The sequence below is a fragment of the Sus scrofa genome, chromosome 1 (assembly GCF_000003025.6).
Source record: "Sus scrofa isolate TJ Tabasco breed Duroc chromosome 1, Sscrofa11.1, whole genome shotgun sequence".
NCBI lineage: Eukaryota > Metazoa > Chordata > Mammalia > Artiodactyla > Suidae > Sus > Sus scrofa.
In genome coordinates, this window is record NC_010443.5 from 237,234,765 (window position 1) to 237,257,858 (window position 23,094).

At 45.4% G+C, this 23,094-nt stretch overlaps 1 protein-coding gene across 4 annotated transcripts in view; it reads right to left on the reverse strand.

Moving 5' to 3' along the window:
- The window catches only part of RNF38 (ring finger protein 38), a 129,310-nt gene extending 123,763 nt beyond the window's left edge, over positions 1 to 5,547 (reverse strand). For 2 of the 4 annotated variants that reach the window (XM_013993658.2, XM_013993657.2), the window contains exon 1: positions 5,247 to 5,547. In XM_013993658.2, the coding sequence (XP_013849112.2) occupies positions 5,247 to 5,499 (253 nt within the window). In that variant the 5' untranslated portion in view covers positions 5,500 to 5,547. The remainder of the gene's footprint in view (positions 1 to 5,246) is intronic. The other 2 variants (XM_013993656.2, XM_013993659.2) reach the window with 1 other exon arrangement.

Consider the following 23,094-nt stretch of genomic DNA (forward strand, 5'->3'; position numbering starts at 1 on the left):
CATTTTATCACAAAAGGGGAAAATGCAGTGATAGCTTTCCATATCACGACTGGAGGGAGCTACTGGGAAACCCTAGTATAATCCCATCATTCACCTGCCCAACATCACTGTGGTTAACTGTTCTAAGTAGTCCCTAGAGTAGCACTAATATCCATTGAAACAACAGGGGGAAAAAAAAGCCTGAAACTGCTTTGGGTAAAACCTACTATAGGTGAGAACTGTTTATTCTCCTTGCGTGGAGACAAGACTACTTTTGTTAAGCATATTCAGTTTTATTTACATATATTTTCTTCAAAAAAATTCCTTCAAAACGAAAGCAAAAGCACAATGGAAATCCCTATCCATCACCCTCAATCAATCTTAAAAATAATAATAAAAGAGACAACAGAAACCACTTCAAATTGTACCTCTCCCTTGAGCCCGCAGAACAGCACTCTTCCATGACAACTGTTCTCAAAAACACACTGCCATTATTTGCAAAAGCAGTAGGAAGTCCAGTCCTGTCCTTGGTTCAGCACTCCCCCTTCCTCTTTCTCCAAGAAAAAAAATGAAACAGCAGGAAGCGTAAACAACCACTTAATGGAAAATACAAATGGGTAAATATTTTCAAAATTGGCTAAAAAGCCTCAGGTCTTAAGAAATTCAGGAATGCTAGTGTAGGGGGAAATAGGAAGAGAAAAATAACATTGTATTTCTTCCCAAAGTGAACCCTGTAAAAATGCAAGAGCAAATGTGGCGCAGAGCTAGTTTCTCTCCTTCACTTACTGGATGTTTTTGTCTTTTAAATGATTTCCCTCATTGTCTTTCCATAAATAATGTTATCTTTTTTTTTCAAATTGTTTATTCTGTACATATTTCTCCAGGCCCATAACAAATTTTACAAATTTGAGCTTAACTCTTTGGTTCAACTGAGCATGGTGATGAAAAGCCAGGGGTAGGTCTCTTCTCATGAAAAGTTCACATGGAGGAATTCTCTTGTGGCACAGCGGGTTAAGGATCCTACGTTATCATTGCAGGGCTCAGGTTTGATCCCTGGCCCAGCAACTCTCATGTACCACAGGTGTGGCCAAAAAAAAAAAAAAAGTTCACATAGAGGAAACTCTTTTGAAGCCCCAGGCCCAGCAGCAGCTAGTCCTCTTCACAGAACTCGTGCTGAGTATGCACGGGTACCAGCTGGACCAACAGTTCCAAAGCTGCAGGTCCATGCTCATTCACGGAACACCTTTGTGAGATTTGGAAAAGGTGCCCCATCTAAGGGGACAGAGTTCCACACAAGGTGTTCCTCTTGACAAGTGGAGCACAAGTGGATTTCCATTCCTACTCGATAGCCAAAACAAGTACCCTGCGCTAGGCACAAGCTTAAGAAACCTATACAACAGCCTTACAAAAGTGTACTTGGGGAGTTGCCGTTGTGGCTCAGTGGTTAACGAATCCGACTAGGAACCATGACTTCTTGGGTTCAATCCCTGGCCTTGCTCAGTGGGTTAAGGATCCGGCATTGCCGTGAGCTGTGGTGTAGGTTGCAGACGCAGCTCGGATCCCGAGTGGCTGTGGCGTAGGCTGGTGGCTACAGATCCGATTAGACCCCCTAGGCTGGGAACCTCCATATACTGCGGGAGCGGCCCTAGAAAAGGCAAAAAAAAAAAGACAAGAAAAAAAAAAGTGTACTTGGGATCACACTGCACCTCCAAAGTAGGTTTCCAGAAAGAACCTCACTGAAGACAAGCAGGCATCTCACACATATTACCAGAAATCTTCACGTTAACATAAATTCATTCATAAACATATTAGGACTAGAGCAAAAAGTCTAGCAGGAAAGGAAAACTAGCAAATTTTGGAGAAAAGAAACTCTTCCATCTAAAGGGATAATCAGTTGTTCCTAAAGCCCCTAATCTTTGACTACAGATTCAAATAACTGTATGTTCTAAGCTAAAACACTAAAAATCACTATCATCTGCAGAGAAAGGCAAGATCACATTCATTTACCTTTGGGGGTTTACCTCCTCACTTTGTAGTTTTTCTTCAGACACTTTCTGGCCCTATCCCAAATATAGAACCATATATAGTGACACATGTAGCTAAAGTTTGTGAAATCTGATAAATAACCCTGGTGGGTGGTGGGCCCCTAAGTGAAAAGAAGAGGAACAGACAACCTGGATTATGAAAGGCTTAATATTCAATGGCTTCTAAACCTATCATTCTTTTACGCCCTACAAAAGAAGAATCACATGGGTCCAAATTAGTCCCAGTCATGCAGGAGGGACAACAGAAGGCACCCCAGGGGCTAGGCTGGGCAAAGCTGAGAAGGAACACAGCCCTAAGGCAGGGCTTCTCAAACTTTATTGGGCATCAGAATCTACTGGGGAACTTGTTCAGAACCACATTTCTGGGGCCTTCCCTCTATCTGGCAGATCAGAATGTCCTGAAGAACTTATATTTTGACAAAGCTCAAACTGTTGACCTAGGTCCACTAGAAAGTTTGGAAAGACTGGGAAATTCTCCATGCCTATCAGCTGTTCCAAAATAAAAGTCATTCATCACAAAACTAGGCATCGCAGGTCAGAAAGGAGGGAGAAAAGGACCACCAGCCTATATGCCTAATAGGCTGTGCTGGGCTAGAGCCTGTAGGTAGTGTTTCATTATCATGGGAAAAAAACACTGTGGTCTGTAAACAAGACATTTCTTGCATGTGAGAAATATTTCAAACATCCGAAAAATATTTAAAATAATATAATGAATATCTCTGTACCCTACATCCAAAATAAGCAAATGTTAATTTGCAATTATTTGATTTAGATTTTTTTAATAGAATACTAGATATAACTAAAGCCCTCTCTGTACCCTGACCAATCCCATTCCTCATCTACTCTTCCCAGAGATAATCACTACTCTGAATCTGGTGTCAGTTGTTACTCTGCATGTTTTTATACCATTACTACGTATGTACACAGACAATATTATTTTGCATGTTTTCAGATTTTATGCAAGTGGAAACACTCTCTAATAATCCTTATTGCTTGCTCCCAACCCCAATCTTATGTTTATAAGATGCAACCATTTTAATACATGTGGCTATAGTTTATTTTTCAGTGCTGCAATATTCAATTGTGTGGGACCATCATAGGGGAAGACTTACTCTGTCTTCCCCTGTTGGTGGACATTTAAGAGGTAATGTACATTCTTATATTTCTTTTGCACTTATTTTCTTGGACAAGCATGCAAAGATTTCAGGGTGTTTGCCCAGAACTGGACACTTCAGGTAAATAGGTTTGTTTGCCCTCCTTCAACTAGGAATTACTATACTACCCTCCAAAGTGGCTGTATCCATTTACATTCCCACTAGCAGTATATAAAGGGTGATCTCCCCACAACCTAACACTTAGTTATCACAGCACTTAATTTTTGCCAATCTGATGAGTGTGAAATAACATCTCACTGATGTTTCAATTTCCATTTTCCTGATTTTAAGTCTTTGACAAGTAAATTTTCATGTTTTTATGTGTATCTGTCAAATATGTTTTTCTCAGTTTTTTTAAAAAAATTTAACCCATCTTGTGTGAATCCAGGCACTTTTTCCCAAAGAACCTTGCCAAGAGCCACCACAGCTGGAAAGCTGAGGTGCTAGGAGGGTAGCAAGAAGGAATCATCTTGGACAAAGGGCCCTAATTAATGCATTTACTAATTAGTCTTTCCCTTCCCTTTTTTGTCAAGTCTTACTTCCAAAAGACAATACTATAGGCCTACAACCTGAGAACAAGAAAGAAAATGGGGGTGGGGAGTATTAAAGCTAAAACATGTATTTAAAAAGAGTACCTATAACCGTCTTTACTCAAAGAAAATGAAGTGACTGCAGACCAATACCTATTACCAAGCTTGTAAGATACCATCCACTTCTTACAGACTCCTTTCAAGCTCATTACCTTTGGCTCCCTCTTTGAAACAGCCCAGTTTTTTCCTCTAGACTAGACACTGTCCCCCTCCCTTCGGCAACCCTTTCATCTCCCTTCCCCCACAATGACTAAATAACCTCTCCGTTCCCCCATTCTACAGCTTCTGTCTTCTAGCTCCACAGGACTTTCACTGCCCACAACACTGCTCTTTCTCTGTTGCCTCTAGAACCCCAAGTCCCTTTCCTAGATGCTTCCACAGTTAAAAAAAATAAAAATAAATTAAAAAAAAAAAAACCCACTCGAAAGAAAACGGGAATCCCATGCCGTACATGGCCCTGTTCCATGCCAGGCTGGAGGGTGTCCCAATCTCTCACTTCCTTCCCTCTTCAAGCCTGGGATAGCTGTTCTTTCTCTGGGGGTTCCCCAAGTGGGACAGGTCCAGACCACCTGGGGAAACCTCATTTGGGCTTTCTGGGGCAGAAAGGCCCTTACAAGCGCCAAACATACACTTGTTTGGCGCCTGAACGAAACTCGGGCCATTTCGTGAAAAAGACACCTTATGGATCTTACGGGTATCTTCACAAAAGCGGGCAGGCCTGCCTCCTATTAATTCCAGCTGGATTAGTTTAGTCCGTGCAGGGGTGGGGAAGGTGGCCTGACAAGAGACCAAATGGTCCTTGAGATAAGAAGTTTCCGAAGCTCTGACCCACTCACTCAAGAAAGCTCTCGTCCCGGAGTACAACCTCACAGGCGTCTCTCCCCCTGCTGCTCCCCAAGACGGCTCCCCAGGACGCCACCAAGCCCCAAGGTAGCCCCCGCTCCTTGGTCCCAGCCTACAACAGATCCTTCCTCCTAAACCAGCCCAGAAAGGGCTGGGTGGGCGTGCCTGGAATCCGGGCCTAGCGCCCCCTCCTCCGCGATCAATCTCTTTCGCTTCTCCGGGGACGGGGGCTCTTCCTCCTCTCAGCGCTCCCTGCTCGGGGCCCACGCGGGCCCAGAGTGGTCCTGGGTCCCAGCCAGGCTACGACTCTTGCCGGCTATGTGACCTTGGGCAAGTCACTTCCCCCAGTAACCCTCAGTTTCCTCCTCCGCCCGGCGGAGCCCTAAAGAGGTCCTGCCCTGCCCACCCTAGGGGAGGGGGTTCCCCACTGGGTGAGAAAACGCTTTGTGAGCTGCTCGGCGCTGCGGGGACGCAGGGCTCCCGGGGGCTTCCGAGCAGTACAAACCTGACCCGGACAACGCTCCACCCTCACCGCGGGGCCGGGCGGCTGGACCACACGCCTCTGCCCCCCCGCCCCGGCCACCCCGGGACCAACCCACGCCCCTCCCCGCCTGGCCCTCTCCTGCACCCCGTACCTGTTCCCGGCGCTCGGCCGCAGGCGCCGCCACCCTGGGCGCCAGCCCGGAGAGGCCCGTGGCCCAGAGGGCTGAGGCGGCCGGCGGCGGCGGGCTCGGGCCGGGGCGGCGGCGGTGGGGGTCGCGGGCGGCGCGGGGGCCCGAGCTCCGCGGGGCCCGGCCTGGGAGACGACGACTGAGGCTGGAAGTGCGCGGCAGCCGCAGCTCCTGAGGCGGCGGCGGCGGCGACCGCGGCGGCGGCGCTTCCGCTCATGGCGGGGCCGCGGGCAGCGGCTCCGGCTACGACTCGACTCCGGCGCGGCGGGCGCTGGCTGGGCCCTGGCCGGCAGCGGCGGTGGCGGCGGCAGCGACGGAGGCGGCTCCCAGAGGGGGAGGAGGCGGAGCCGGGAAGCGGCGGCGGCGGCGGAGGGGGCGGGGACGCTGAGGGGGCGGGGACGCAGCGCCGCTGCCGCCAATGGGCAGACGGCTGCTCTGTTGGCCGCGGCTCCCGAGCTGGGCGGGCGGCGCCGTGGGGCATCTTCTGTAGCTGCTGCTGGTTGAGGCGGGGAGGCTGAGGGCCGCCCGCAGGGAGAGACCAGCTCCTGGGGCTGCTCCGCCCCCGGTCCGCCCCCGGGGCGCGGCCGCGGGCCTCCCGGGCCAGGCCTTGTGCGACCCAGGCCCAGCTGCGCCTGAGGCTGCACTGCCTCCGGCGCCAAGATTGGCGCCCGCGAATTTGCCGGCGGCTTGGCTCGGGTGGCTGCTGCCCGCCAGCGCGCCGGCCCACCGGCTCCCATTCCACGGGTTGTGCCGCCTCCTTCCTCCACCTCTCCCCATGCTAGAGCCACAGCTTCCTCTCCTCTCCCTCCCTTGGCTGTTTCCTCAAAGTTTTTCCTTTTCAGACATTTAGGATAGAAAGTCTCCCTTCCCTTCTTGGGTTATGTCTTAGTGATAAATCTAGCCCCACGGACCCAGAGAGAAAAGCAGAAGCAGAAACGAGAGATGGAGATGCTCTGCCTTCTCTGAGTCTAGTGATCCATTTTGAATTATGAACAGAAGCCAGCCAGGCTCAGCCCTGGCCCCTCGCCCCTTTCTCCGACTTTCTCTTCCTCTTTCTTGCTTTAAACGCCCTTGTTGCTAAAAGACTTACAGGAAACCATCCAACCCAGCTGGGCTCAGTCTCAAAAGAGGGAGAGGCTGTGAGGTGCGGAAAGGCTTTTGAGTTGTGCTGACAGTCTTTCTCTGAGAGAAGAATTCTGCAGATTCATGACCCCCTTGCACCCTCCTCTCCTTGGTTGTGCTGTTAGTTACTGAACCCGTTTTCCTTTTATGTTTCTCTGACTCTTATATCAAAGCCATAGAGGAGCAAAATAAACTCAATCATGTGCTGGGAGTGCCTCTAAGTACAGCCATGTGGGTGAGAGTGCAGCTAAACTGCTGAATAGATCATTTCCATAAAGTATTATCCTCAGCCTTTCCCCACATGCGGCCACCAACTGGGGACTGAGCACAGAGAGAGCCAGCTACAAGTAGAGGAGGCCCCATGAAAGAAGTGTGGATGAATCTTTGGCAACAGACATTTCAAATTCCATCTTGACACTTAACCAGGTGTGTGATTTTTTTATTTTCATTGACGTGTCATGACCAATGCTAGCCACTAGGGATTTAAGGATAAAGTCCAGTACCTGAAAATCTTTGCAATCTCCTTGGAGGCTAGTGAGATACATTTTTAGAAGTTAAGAACTTAAGAATGAGCAGGAGTTTACCAGGTGGAGGAGATGGTGGGAAAGTGGACTGGGAAGACGTTTAGATTATAATTGTCAGAGTTCCCCTTGTAGCTCAGCAGGTTAAGGACCCAACGTCGTCTCTGTGAGTCCTGGCCTCGTTCAGTAGGTTAAGGATCCCACGTTTCCTCAAGCTGCAGCATAGCCCACAGATGCAGCTTGGATATGGTATTTCTGTGGCTGTGGTGTCTGCCTCAGCTGTAGCTCCAATATGACTCGTAGCCCTTCTATACCCACAGTTATGGCTGTAAAAATATAAAGAAAATAAAAATTAAAAGATTCCTAGTTGACCAAGGGACCCAGTATTTCCTGACTCGCATCCCTGACTTTCTGGTCACCGAGGAGGCGGGTAATATCATATTACTAGCTGGGGCTTTTGTCCCCATGCCTACTGTAGAACACCCATAAACTACAGCATTCTTCTCTCTTTGGATAGGTCTTACAGCCTTGCATGAAATCAGGCCTGTTTCTACTCCAAAGCCCAAACTCCCATTTTAACTCTTACAGCTTCAGTCTGGTCAAATGTTTTGCCTACCATCCAGAGAAGAAAAGGAGCAGGCAAGCAGTTTAATCCATTAACCAAAGGAGCCCACTGAGGCTGCCTTGCAGCCTGGGAAGAAACAAAGGAGAGAACCAGGCCAACTCACCTTACCAGTTAAGGGATGCAAAAGAAAGAATGGATGACATCAGGCGTTCTGTGACCTTTGTCTCTGAAAATTTCCATCCTGCAAAAATGATGGAAGAGAGATGATCATGATGTATTTGGGAAACCAAAGTTTAAATAGGACTGGAGCACAACCTGGGTGGTGAGTTGAGAGAAGAGATCAGACTGGAGAGTTAAGAGGAGACCAGAGACCATGAAGAGACTTAAGTACCACACTGAGGCATTTGAACTTAACCGAAATATCTAGAGAGCTATAGAAGGGTTTAGTGAGAGTGACATAATCAGATTAGATTTTGGCAAGATTGGCTGGCTATTGTGTAGAAAATAAATTGGAAAGGAATAAGAAGAATGGTGATAAAAATCAGCTCAGGAGTTCCTGTCGTGGCCCAATGGTTAATGAAACTGACTGGGAACCATGAGGTTGTGGGTTCAATCCCTGGCCTTGCTCAGTGGGTTAAGGATCCGGTGTTGCCGTGAGCTGTGGTGTAGATCCCAGACACGGCTCGGATCCCATGTTGCTGTGGCTCTGGCGTAGGCTGTCAGCTACAGCTCCGATTAGACCCCTAGCCTGGGAAGTTCTGTATGCCGCGGGTGCGGCCCTAAAAAGACACACACACACACAAAATCAGCTCAAAAACTATCATATTAGACAAGGGATGAAAGTGACCCAAACTGAGGCAGCGATGGTAGGAACAGGGAGATACTAAATCACCAAGAATCACCAAGACATAGTTGTTGAGGAAAGTGAAAGAGAATCAAAGACAACAAAGATTTTTGGCTTGGGCGACTGGGTGATAGTGGCACCATTCCTAAAGATAGAGAATTCAGCCTGAGGAACAGAACTACAATCCTGGTTAAATCATTTCATTTCTATAACCCTCAATTTCCTCATCCACGTAAGGCAGAAGGACTAAGGGTGTTGTCTAGAGAGTCACCTCTTTCTGAGGTTGGCTCACAGAGTTTGCAAAGGAGAGGCAAGATAGCAGAATTGCCCATTTAGCTTTTTCTTCCCTTTTTTTTATTGTGGTAAAATATACATAATTTTATCATTTTAACCATTTTCAACTACACAATTTGGTAGCAGTAACTATGGGCTGAGTTTGGGCTGCCATAACAAAATACCACAGGCTGGTGGCTTAACAGAAATTTATTTTCTCACAGATCTGGAGGCTAGAAGTCCAACAAGGTCAGCTATCTCTTCCCAGCTTATAGATAGCTGATTTGTCCTTGTGTCCTTACAGGGTGGGGAGAGAAAGAGAGTGAACTCTCTGGTATCCCTTCTGATAAGGGCACTAATCTAATTCTGAAGACCCCACCCTCAGGAGCATAAAAACCTACAATCTTCCAAAGTCCCCATCTGCAAATATTATCACATTGGGAGTTCCCGTCGTGGCTCAGTGGTTAACGAATCTGACTAGGAACCATGAGGTTGCGGGTTCAATCCCTGGCCTCACTCAGTGGGTTGAAGATCCAGCATTGCCGTCAGCTGTGGTGTAGGTCGCAGATGCTGCTTGGATCCCGAGTTGCTGTGGCTGTGGTGCAGGCTGGCAGCTACAGCTCCGATTAGACCCCTAGCTTGGGAACCTCCATATGCCACGGGAGCAGCCCTATAAAAGGCAAAAAAGACAAAATATATATATTTTATCACATTGGGAGACATACGAATATGAACTGGTGAGGGAGACCACAGTTCAGTCCATTGCAACTACATTCACGATATTATTCAGCCATCACAACCATCCATTTCCAGAATTTTTTCATCATCCCAAACAAAACCTCTGTATCTAGTAAACAATAATTCTCCCACTCTTTCCTTCCCCCCAGTCCCTGGCACCTCTATTCTACTTTTTGTCTCTATGAATTTGCCTATTCTGGGTACCTCAGACAATATTTATCCTTTTGGGTCTGGCTTATTTCACTTAGCAAAATATTTTCAAGGTTCAGCCATGTTGCAGCATGTGTCAGAACTTCATTCTTTTTGGTTTTCTTTGGTTTTGTTTGTTTGTTTGCTTTTTAGGACCACAACCATGGCATATGGAGGTTCCTAGACTAGGGGTCTAATCGGAGCTATAGCTGCGGCCTGCACCACAGCCACAGCAACTCGGGATCCGAGCCGCATCAGTGACCTACACCACAGCTCACGGCAACACCAGATCCTTAACCCACTGAGCAAGGCCAGGGATAGAACCCGAAACCTCATGGTTCCTAGTCAGATTCGTTAACCACTGCACCACGGGGGGAACTCCAGAACTTCATTCTTCTTAAAAGCTGAATAATATTCCATTGTATGTATATGCCACATTTGGTTTATCCATTCATTCATCAATGGACATCTATGTTGCTTTCACCTTTTGACTCGTGAATAATATTGCTATGAACATTGGTATACAAGTATTTGCTTGAGCCCTGTTTTCAATTATTTTAAATTCTACCTTGGAGTGGAATTACTGCATCATATCATGAGTCTTTTTTTTTCACTGTTTTCCACTGTGGCTGCACCATTTTACATTCCCACCAACAATGTACAAGGGCTCCAACTTCGTCACGTCCTCATCAACACTTGTTATTTTCCATTTTTTCTTTTTTATATTAGTCATCCTAATGGAAGTGGTATCTCATTGTGGTTTTGATTTGCATTTCCCATTTCACTTTCAAGTTCACCATATCTATTACGTGTATTTGTCTTCTGGCTTGGTTTGCAAAAATTTGGGTGTTGGTGGGGGTGGTTCGGTAAAGGAGGGAGATTAGGAGAAAATACTGAGTTATTTTCCAAACATTTATAACAACAGCAGACTTCTAACAGTATGTAAAACAAAAACAAAAAAAAAAAAAGAGAGAGAAAGACAGTCTTGGCTGTGTTGCGGACTAACACTCTGCAGCCTTAGCAGCTGAAGGACTCCAGATGAGGTGGAACTCAGGGACAGTCCGAACCAAGCCCAGTAAAGGCAGTGGAAATAGCAATGCAGATGGAAGGGGCCTGAGCAGGAGATAATGAACCTAAGTGCCAATACCATGTGACTATGCTGGGTCACAAGGACATCACAGACACCTGTGGAACACCTCTGAGGTGTCCCTGAAACGCCTGGGGATATATATTGCAGAATATGGGTGAGGGTAAAAGAACACCGGCTGACCATCTTCCTCACTGTTATAACACTAATAAAACATCAGTTTCTATTTCCTTAGCTAGATTCCTAAAAGCAGAATTGCTAGGTCAATGTTTTTAAAGATTTTACTTTCCAAAATGATTGCAGTCGCAATTTATTTATTTTTACTTAGAGGAGATTAATTTGACCTTTGCTCACTTGCAGTGCTACTCACATTGGTTTATGTTTTTATTATTCTTGTTTATTCGTATTTTCTAACCTCATTCTGCTTTCTCACCATAGCAAAATCATTCCAGTGTGTTTAGGGTATATCCTTTTGTTTGTAGGTGTTTACTTTAAATGTTTTAGATGCATGTGGTTTTTTATTATGTAAATAGTATTGCAAGATATATTTTTCCCGGAGTTCCTGTTGTGGCTCAGTGGTTAACAAATCCGACTAGGAACCAGGAGGTTGCAGGTTCGATCCCTGGCCTCGCTCAGTGGGTTAAGGATCCGGTGTTGCCGTGAGCTGTGGTGTAGGTCGCAGACATGGCTCAGATCCCGCGTTGCTGTGGCTCTGGCATAGGCCGGTGGCTACAGCTCCGATTCGACCCTTAGCCTGGGAACCTCCATATGGCGCAGAAGAGGCCCAAGAAATGGCAAAAAGAAGATGTATTTTCCCCTTTTTTTCTTCCTTGCAGCAGCATGTTTTTAAGATCTAGTCCATTGCTTCTAACTACTGGATAGTACTCCATCCACCACATTTTGCCTAAGGACTTCTTATGACACCCAAATTGTCTCCAACGCCCCACAACTGAAAACAATGCTGCTGTGATTATCTTCCTATATGCCCCTTACTGGGACCTGTGTGAGAATTTTTTGGGTTATATATCCAGTAGTATAATTGAATATTTTATATTTTTTCTTTTATATAGCTTTTATTTTTATTTTTTGATTACTGATAAGGAAAAGTGTGGGTGTGTTTCTTTAACTTTTGTATTCTTTCATGACTTTTCTGACCATATCCTTAGCCCTAGCCTCCCTTGCTTCTTTAAAGACTAATTTAGTCTGTAATTGTTCGTAACACATCGAATAAATGTGGTACATGAGTCCACACGTGAATCCATAATGATATGCAACGAGAGAAATAGAGGAAAAGGAGAAAAAAACTCATTTGCCACCAGTGAAAATACCATGACACCAACTTCTTGTCAGGAAAATTGATCATTAAAGGGAAAGAATGAAGCATTTGACTTGCCATTTGGGGAAGAAATTAAGTTTATTCTCAGTTGATGAGGGGAAACACTTCTTTACAGAAGATTGTCAGCTAACAATTGTAGAAGGACTGATAGAATTAGAAAATCACCATTTTGCATTCTCCAGTGAGAGAATTGACTCGGGCAAGAATCATCAGTGAATGATGAACTATTAAAAAAGAAAGAGAAAACTAATCTACCATTTTATCAATTTCCTACCATTCACTTGCCCTAGAATACTTCCGATTTGGTGTCCGCTCCCACCATTCTATGGAAACTGCAGTGTTTGAAGGACAATGGTGACTTCTCAATTGCTAACCTCAGTGGCCTTTTCTCATCCTCCATGATCTCTTTCTGGTATTTGACATTAGAGGCCACCTAGTTTTTCTCGTAACTCTCTCCTTTCATCTGGAAAAGAATGGGTATCTGTTGCTGTAGAACAAACCCACCTAATATTAAGTGGCCTAAAACAATAATGTATTATTATTTCTCATGGTTCTGTGGGCAGACTGGGCTCAGTTGTGTGGTTCTCACTCAGAATCTCTTAGAAAGTTGAAGTCAGATGCTGTCTAGGGCTAGAGTCATCTGAAAGCTCGACTGGGATAGATATCCAAGATTGCTTCCTCACTCATTTGTCTGGACCCTAAACTGAGATGGCTGAAATAGCGAGGGGTTAGCAGGGCATCTCTCTCTCTCTCAGTGTGGCTGGCACAGTGGTCTCGGGACAGATAGATTTCTTAACATAGTGCCTGGCTCCTCCTAGAGTAAATGTTCCAGGTGTCCCAGGTCAAAGCTGCAAGACTTCTTCTTCTTTTTTTTTTTAAAAGAAGTCAGAGTGTCTTTCTTCCTTTCTTTCTTTCTCTCTCTCTCTCTTTCTTTCTTTCTTTCTTTCTTTCTTTCTCTCTCTCTCTTTCTTTCTTTCTATTTTTTATTGTTATTTCCCCCCACACACTTTTTCTCCCCCACTGTACAGTATGGGGACCCAGTTACACATACATGTATACATAATTTTTTCTCCCGTTGTCATGCTGCGTTGTAAGTATCTAGACATAGTTCTCAGTACTACACAGAAGGCTTCTCAAGAGACAGTTAATGGTGTCTTTCTTATCCGATATGAAACATATTTTCGGCATTGGGCTTCTTTGAGAGGAAAAGAACCTAAAGACTCTTTCAAAGCTGAGTGTAAAACCCACCCATGTTTTTATTGTTTCCTTTTTTTTTTTTTTGGCTTTTTAGGGCCGCACCTATGGCATATGGAAGTTCCCAGGCTAGGAATCTAGTCGGAGCTATAGCTGCTGGCCTATACCTCAGCCACAACAACATGGAATCCAAGCCTTGTCTGTGACCTACACCACAGCTCATGGCAACGATGGATCCTTAACCCACTGAGCGAGGCCAGAGATCGAACCCACAACCTCATGGATACCAGTCAGATTCGTTTCCGTTGAGCTACAAGGGGAACTCCATTACTGTTTCATTTTTAACTATGTGTGTATCCATTTATAACTCCAAAGCAATTTTGAAGTATTCACTTTTCATCAAGTCTTTCAAAAACATTTTAAGTCTCAGAGTTCCTGTTGTGGCGCAGAGGAAATGAATTCAACTAGGAACCATGAGGTTTTGGGTTTGATCCCTGGCCTCGATCGGTGGGTTAAGGATCTGGTGTTGCCGTGAGCTGTGGTGTAGGTTGTAAATGCCGCTCGGATCCCAAGTGACTGTGGCTGCAGCTGTGGCATAGGCCTGCAGCTGTAGCTCCGAATCCACCCCTAGCCCAGGAACCTCCATATGCCTTGGGAGTGTCCCTAAAAAGCAAACAAACAAAAGAAAAAACATTCATGTCTCGTGTAACCAAGAAGTCTTTCCTTTTGCACTTGTGTTTCTGCAGTTTACTTAATATTTACTTAAATAACTTAAATGTAATTATAAATACAACTGAAATAAACAGTTTGGGAGACAAACTACCAGAAAGCAGCCTATTGGCTGAGTGTTCAGTACACAGGGGCATAAATCAGTGTATTTTACATAGGGAATGAGAAGCATTGGTTCATCTGGTTAATTAGTGAAAAGAGTTTCTAGTTTATCATTTATTGAACTTTTGAATTGGAAGTAATGGAAATCACTTTAAGAAACATAGAGTTTATTGGCTCCTATATCCCAAAGTCTGGTGTGGATCTGACAAAACTCAATTTGGGGTCTCAAATGACATCATCCACTCCCAGTCTTCTGGGTCTTTCAGCTGTGCTTGCCACCATGTTGGCTTCATGCAAGATGCCGTGTGGTGGCAAGATGGCAATGGCAGCTCCTAGCACAAAAGAGAGAACATGTATTCCTCTCAGCATCCTAGCAAAACCTCACTACTCGTCATTGGCTAAGATGAAGTTTTTGCCCACCTCTACCAATCTGTGGCCGGGGCAATGTGTTGACCTGATTGATGAGGCCTAAGTCCCATGCCCCCCACCACTGAAGCTCAACCTAACCCCTTGGACTAAAATAAATTGCCTTGGAATGTTCCAGCATGCAATTAGAGAAGTCCATTTCTAGGAGTTCCCCTTGTGGCTCAGAGGTATCGAATCCGACTGGTGTCCATGAAGGTGCTGGTTCTACCCCTGGCTCTGCTCAGTGCATTAAAGGATCCAGGGTTGCTGTAAGCTGCAGCTAGGAGGCAGATATGGCTCAGATCCCACATTGCTGTGGCTATGGTATAGGCCTTCAGCTGCAGCTCCAATTCAACCCCTAGCCTGGAAACTTCCACATGCCATGGGTGTGGCCCTAAAAAAGCAAAAAAAAAAAAAAAAAAAAAAAAAGTATATATATATATCCATTCCTGCGTAATGATTGAAAGAAGGACTGTGTGCTACTTGAGGACAAGTATAACTCCTTGTTCCTCTTGTTCTTCCTCCCCAACTAACCAGGACCCTGTGTCTTTCCCTGCTCGCAGCAGGCATTACTGACTGTGAACTAAAAATCTCAGGCATCTTTCTCTTCATTTACTGTGCACCTTAAGGCAGTTTATAGAAGACGTGCCCTTGGTCTGTAAAATGCCAGTCCCCGTTTGCCTGAATATTGCTATCTTTTGATCTCTCATGCTGTCAAAAGGCCTGAAAGCATAGATTTGAATGGGGTTTGGATTCAAAGACCCACCAGAGCTAAGCTCTGTATAGAATCCCCCAAGTCAAGTCTTTCCTCTCCATCTCAAGTCTGGCATTGTTGCATTGTAAGGCTGGTTATGGTGAGGCAATTTTAATTTCACCTTCTGGATGTGTACTAGAGCCACTTTTAAGGACTCTCTTCAGGTTTTTCCTGCAATTCTCCTCTCCCCCTCCCCGCTTCTCTTGGTCCCTCCCTTCCCTGCAGCCACAGCTGCCTGGCTCCAGGGCACTCAAACGGCACTGTCGCCTAGGTAACCCAGAAGGGGGCTTCAATCTACTGGCTCCCCAGAGGGGCTGGGCTGGCTCTGAGCCAGGAAGAGGCAGGGGGCAGGGGACCTGATGACCCTACACGGAGTGTGTCAGGAGGTAGCCAGACCATTGGTGTGCTGCCTGCCAGAGGAGATGGGGAACCTCAGGGATGTGTGTGATTGTCTGTGTTGTACTAGCAAACTGCCAAGGATGTGATGGCTGACTGAGAGAATAGGAACGGGACAGGAAAAAAGAAGGTCTAGGGAGTTCCCGTCGTGGCGCAGTGATTAATGAATCCGACTAGGAACCATGAGGTTGTGGGTTCGATCCCTGGCCTTGCTCAGTGGGTTAAGGATCCGGCGTTGCCGTGAGCTGTGGTGTAGGTCACAGACGTGGCTCAGATCCCGCGTTGCTGTGGCTGTGGTGTAGGCCCGTGGCTATAGCTCTGATTAGACCCCTAGCCTGGGAACCCCCATATGCCATGGGAGCTGCCCTAGAAAAGGCAAAAAGACAAAAAAAAAAAAAAAAAAAAAAAAAAAGGCCCGTTGCATCTTAGGCTGATAGAGTATCAGAGTTGAATAACTGAAGCTCTTATTAGCCTGGAGCTGTGGTAACCAAGTATTACAAACCAGATGGCTTAAAATAACAGAAATATATTGTCTCACAGTTCTGGAAGCCAGAAGTGCCAAATCAAGCTACTACATGGACCACTCTCCCTTCCAAACCCAAGGGGCATTCGTCCTTGCCTCTTCCTAGCTCCTGGTGGTTTGCTGGCTGTCTTTGGCGTTTCTTGGCTTGTAACTCCATCATTCCAACTGCTGCTTCGTGGTCACATGACATTCTCCTGATTGCCTCTTTTTGTGGCTATCTTCTCACAAGGACATCAGTTATATTGGATTAGGGGTCCACCCTCGTCCTGTATGACTATTTCCAAATAAGGTCACATTCTGAGGAACTGGGGATTAGGACTCCAACATACATTGGCTTTCTTTTTTTTTTCTTATGGCCGCTCATGTGTATATGGAAATTCCCAGGCTAGGGACCGAATCAGACCTGCAGCTACCAGCCTACGCCACAGCCACAGCAACGTAAGATCTGAGCCACATTTGTGACCTACACCACAGTGGGGCCAGGGATCAAACCCACATCCTCATGTATACTAGTTGTGTTCGTTACCACTGAGCCACAACGGGAACTCCTAACATACATTTTCTTAGGGGATAAAATTTATAGCTTATAACACGTTCCCAGATAGGCATGAAATGACCAGGAAGATGGTTTTAGAAGTTCCCGTAGTATAAAACAAAGGTCTAGAAAGGTCACTGGACTAACCAAAGAAGAACTAGAACAGCAGGCTGAGGAGCTTGGCTTTTATTGAGCAGAGGGGAGTCATGAAATGTCTTGGAGCAGAGGGCAGTGTGACCACCTGTGTGACTACCTGTGAGACTTGGGGTTTTGAATCATTAGTTACATTCTATTTTTTGGTACCAGCGGAATGAGCCACTTCTTTCTTCAATGCATACTCCCTGTCTGTTTCAGTCTCAGCCCTACCACATAATTGAAGTGTGGCAAAAGCCACCAAAATAAATAGCATGGAGTTTGGCACAATTCAAAAATAAGATTACCACTTTCCAACCGTGTCAGCTTCAACTACCTCACAGTCAAGTGAGGATAATAAGAGGACCTATCTTGGAGTTCCCTGGTGGCTCAGTGGGTTAAGGATCCAGCATTGTCACTAGTTTTGATCCCAGGCCTGGGAACTTCCACATGCTTTAAGTGTGACCAAAGAAAAAAAAATAAGAGTTCCTGTCTCGTTTTATAATATATATATATATATATATATATATATATAGAGAGAGAGAGAGAGAGAGAGAGAGAGAGAATGCCTGGCAGAGTAAGAATTCAACAAACGTTCACAATTATTATGCAAAGATGAACAGTTCATTTGGCTAAGAAAGGCAGGGAAGGAGTTCCCATCGTGGCACAGTGGAAATGAATCCGACTAGGAACCATGAGGTTGTGGGTTTGATCCCTGGCCTCACTCAGTGGGTTAAGGATCTGGCATTGCTCTGAGCTGTGGTGTAGATCACAGACGTGGCTCAGATCCCGGGTTGCTGTGGCTGTGGCATAGGCCTGCAGCTATGGCTCTGATTGGACCCCTAGTCTGGGAATCTCCATATGCCGGGAGTGCGTCCCTAAAAAGCAAAAAGAAAAAAAAAAAAAGAAAAAAAGAAGGGCAGGGAAAGTAATTATGATTATTGTTGCTTGTTAGAATTTAGACCCTGGAATTGCTGCTCCTTTATTCTCCCCTCCAGGAATAACAGTATCCCACATCTGCACAGCGCTTTTGTTTTCAACGTATCCTGTCATTCATTCTCCTTCTATTTTATCATGACAATTTTGTGAAGCGATCAGGGCTTTCACTATAATCTCCATTTTGTAGATGAGAAACTGAGACCCAGATGGAATAAATCAGCTGCTTTTAACATTTTTTCTTCTGGGACATTTTGAGAGATGATGCTTTCAGTAGGGTAATTCCTGCCATTGGAAAGTATTTCACGTTACGCAGCCTTTACGAAGGATGAGAAGAGCCGTATACAACTCATGTGGAATTATAGCTCTGATATATTGCTGATGAAAAAAATCAGATTGCAAATTTATTATTTATAGTGATATTCTATGTATGTTTACATATGCATAAAATTGTCCGAAAGGCTTCATAGGACTCTTACCGCGGTTAACTCTGGAACTGAGGAGTGAGAGGTGGCCAAGTAGGTGGAAGGAGCGTTCACTTTTACTTTATACATTTTTTAAAAATTTCATTAAAACTTTTAATAAAAAAAATGGAAAAAAAAAAACTGTTTTTTTTTGGCTGTGCCTGAAGCATGTGGAAATTCCCAGACCAGGGACCGAACCCATGCCAGAACTATAACCAGAGCCATAGTAGTGACAACACCAGATCCTTAACCTGCTAAGCCACAAAAGAACTCTACTTTATACAGTTTTAAAATAATCATGTATTATTTTTATAATGAAAGCCCAATTCCATTTTTAAAATAAAGCATTCCGTATGCAAGCAACATTATTATAGACATACCTTGAAACTGCTCTGATTTTCTTCAAGGAAATAATGCATGAATATGCATAGACTTTCTCTGGCAGGGTATTTAAGAAGCTGATGACAGTGGCTGCCTCTCAAGAAGGAGAATGGAGGACTGGTGTTTGGACTCTGGGGTAAGAGGAAAACGGACCTTTCACTGTATACTCTCTTACAAGATTTAATTCATTTCGTTATTTTATTTTATTTTTGTCTTTTTGCCATCTCTAGGGCCGCTGTCATGACATATGGAGGTTCCCAGGCTAGGGGTCGAATCGGAACTGCAGCCACCGGCCTACACCAGAACCACAGCAACATGGGACCCGAGCTGTGTCTGCGACCTACACCACAGCTCAGAGCAATGCTGGATCCTTGACCCACTGTGTAAGGTGAGGGATTGAACCTGCAACCTCATGGTTCCTAGTCAGATTCGTTAACCAGTGTGCCATGCCGGGAACTCCAGATTTAATTCATTTTTGACTCAATTCATGTATTATGAATTCAAATGAATTAAGAGAAAATTACTAAAAGCTTCAGTGATTTATAATTACCAATGAATAATGTGTAACTCACCTCATGACTGATTACAACACACCGGTTCTTACCCTTGGATTAGGTACTAAGCAGAGTGCTGAGATCCAAACTCAGGACTTCTGACTCCAAGCCTGTGGCTTTTTATCCTACATTATTTCCCAAGGTGGCTGCTTCAAGGGCTGCATCCTCCCACCCTCAACACCCCTCAGGCCCAGACTCAACAAGCCATGGCAGTAACATCACAATTATCATGGCAGAAAAGTCATGACTGTGGAATTATCTTCCCAAACAGTTGTTAATGAACCACACTTCTATGTTGTTTCTTTTTTTTTTTCACATTGAGGTATATTTACATGTAGTAAAGTGAACAAATATTAAATATTCATCTCAGTGAATTTTTATATATGTTCATCTATGTAACCACCAGCCAGTTCAAAATATACACCATACTGGAGTACCCACTGTGGCTCAGTGGGTCAGGGGGCCAACTGCAGCAGCTCGGATTGCTCTTGGAGGAGCAGGTGCTATCCCCAGCCTGGTGTGATGGGTTAAAGGATCTGGCATCACTGCAGCTGCTGTGTAGGTTGCAGCTGAAGCTTGGATTCAATCCCTGGCCCAGGAAAGTCCCTATGAAGTGGGTGTGGCCGTAAAAAATATACACACACACACACACACACACACACCATACCACCTTTCCAGAAGGCTCTTTCAGGTCCTTCCTGACCCTATCACTCCCTAAATAGAACCCCTATTCTGCCTATTATGTAGCAATGGTTTGTTCATTCCAGGAATGGAAGTGCTGAGCCATAGGGCATATATACACATAGATTTATATATACCGCCAAATAGTTGTTTAATGTACAATTTGTAATCCTACCAATAGTACAAGAAAGTTTCAGGTGCTTTGTGTCTTCACTCATGCCTAATACTGTCAGTCCTTTAAATTTAAGCCTTTTTTTTTTTTTTTTTTTTTTTTTTTTTTTTGTATTTTTGCTTTTCTAGGGCTACTTCCTGCAACATATGGAGGGTCCCAGGCTAGGCGTCGAATCAGAGCTGTAGCTGCTGGCCTACACCACAGCCACTGCAACGTGGGATCCCAGCTGCGTCTGCAACCTACACCACAGCTCACAGCAACGCCAGATCCTTAACCCACTGAGCAAGGCCAGGGATCGAACCTGCATGGTCCTAGTCAGATTCGTTAACCACTGCGCCACGACGGGAATTCCAAATTTAAGCCTATTTGATGGGGGCTGCCAACTCTATCTAGACACCACACACACCTCACTCTGTTCTCTGGTTTCCTATTTGCTCAGTCTTCTAGTCTATCAGCCCTTCCATGGATTTTTCTGACTCCTGATCAATGCTTCCTGCCCTTCTTTCCTGGGATAGAGCCTTATCCTGCTATAACCCCGGCTATTGATTGAATCATATTTCTCACCACTGTTAGGTTTACCGAGCAAGAGAGGAATGCACAAGGACAAGTTGATAAAGCAAGAGAGCTTTATTAAGGCATCAGAGCGGGACGGGCTGAGCTCAAGATGGTGCCAGGCTGACCGTGAGGAGGTGCTAGGCTTATAAAGGATCCATGGCGGGACTCTGTGGCTGGAGTTCGTGGTGGGAACTTGTGGCAGGAACAATGGAGGAGGGGAAGGTCAAGGGAGGGGTGGAGGTTCAAGTCCCCTGACATAGGGCAGTTAATCCTTGTAGGTAGTTAATCTATGCAGGCAGTTGTTTTCTGCAGGCCATTGTTTCTGGCCGCCCAACTGGAGCATCCACATTCCCAGAGAGGGTGGCCCCAGAAGGTCTCCAGCGTGAACAGCCACATTTGGGGGTTGGGTGTGGGGTCTGTCTCCATCCTCCTGGGAACCTATCCACCACAAACAAATCTGATCTCTGCTACAGACTGAGACCTGATTCCTGTTTAGATTGAGCCCTAATGCTAATCACAGACAGGTCTCTTTCGTAATCACAGACTATACTCAGAGCCCACCACAGACTGAGCCCTAATCACAGCTACCCGGTAAATCCTGATACCGACCACAGTCTGAGCCATGACCCTAGTAACAGACTGAATTCTAATGCGAGACATAGCCTGAGCCCTGAACTGACTCACGAGCTAACCAGACCCAAACTCAGATTGGTGAATACAAATGGACCAAGCACAGTGTTTGAACTTAGTTGACCTTTGACCAACACAGGTTTGAACTGCATGGTTCTTCTTATATGTGGATTTTTTCTCGAATACTATAAGATCCACTGTTTGGGAGTTCCCATCGTGGCGCAGTGGTTAACGAATCTGACTAGGAACCATGAGGTTGTGGGTTTGATCCCTGGCCTTGCTCAGTGGGTTAAGGATCCGACGTTGCTGTGAGCTGTGGTGTAGGTCACAGACGTGGCTTGGATCCCGTGTTGCTGTGGCTCTGGTGTAGGCTGGCGGCTACAGCTCCGATTCAACCCCTAGCCGGGGAAACTCCATATGCCGCAGGAGCGGCCCAAGAAATGGCAAAAAGCCAAAAAAAACCAAAAAACAAAAACAAAAAGATCCACCGTTTGTTAAATCCGTGGATTGTGGATATGAAGGAACCTCAGGTGAGAAAGCATCATGGGTCAGCAGAGATTTTCAACTGCACAGTGGGTGGGCACTCCTAACCCCTGCCTTGTTCCAGGGTCAACTATTTTAGAGAAAGGGAAATTAGAAGAATAATGTACATAAGGAATTGAATTACAATCTCTATGGTCTCTTTTTGGTTCACTTCAGATTTTAACTGTAACTCAATTTTGCTAAGTTAGGGGAAAAGACTATAATCAGCCCCACCCTGACGTGTTGTAAAGAACAGGCTGGAGGCGGGGGAGTGTGGCTCAAGGAAGCCTAAAGCTGAGCTAGCCCTGCAGATGGTGGTAGAAAGATGGGTAACCTTCTTCCTGTCCTCACAAGATGGCAGGTTTATTTTAAGGGTGTTTTTAACAGCTTAAAAAATGGATTCAAAGAACACTGGGGGAAGCCTCTGATTTTTGGGCTTCTGCCCATGGTGCCTTTAAAAAAAAAAAAAAACAATGGTATTTGACTCCCAGAGAGATTTGTTCCTTCATTACATTCTGATAATATTGCTTTTCACATCCCCCTCCCTCCAGTGGCTGTTGGAAAGGAAAAAGGAACCAGAGCTTTCAAGAATGAATGCTTAGAGGTTCTGTTTGCCATTTGTCTGCTAATCAGCAGCAAGCTAAGAACATAATTTTCACTTTTTCTCATGCCCCTGAAAAAAAATCATTTCACCCATAATACTAGGGGAAGGGCGCCAGAATGGACTGTGTTCTGTGAAGGACAGGGAACAAGTTTACAGTGCAAAGTGGACCTTCACAAAAATTTTCCCTCCTAAACAAAAATGCTAATTGGTTTGGGATTTAGGATTTTCTACACATTTTTATTTTTTTGTCTTTTTAGGGCTGTACCTGTAGCATGTGGAGGTTCCCAGGCCAGGGGTCTAATTGGAGCTGTAGCTGCCAGCCTCTGCCACAGTCATAGCAACATGGGATCTGAGCCACATCTTTGACCTACACCACAGCTCACGGCAATGCCGGATTCTTAATCCACTGAGTGGGGCCAGGGATTGAACCTGTGTCCTCATGGATACTAGTCAGATTCTTTTCCACAGAGCCACGACAGGAACTCCTGATTTTCTATACATTAACTGGGTAAGGAGCCATGTGGTGTTAGGGACAGGCAACTGGGCTGGGAGTCAAGACACCTGAGCAGTTCTGCCACCATTTGTCACCATGTACAAATCCCTTTCTCTCTCTAAGCTTCCTCTCTCCATCTATAATAATAAAGTTTGAATGTAGCTGCTTGTAATGTCTTTTTTTAAAATCTTTTTTTTTTTTTTTTGTCTTTTTTTGCCATTTCTTGGGCTGTTCCCTCAGCATATGGAGGTTCCCAGGCTCGGGGTTGAATCGGAGTTGTAGCCACTGGCCTACGCCAGAGCCACAGCAACGCCAGATCTGAGCCGTGTCTGCGACCCACACCACAGCTCACGGCAACACCGGATCCTTAACCCA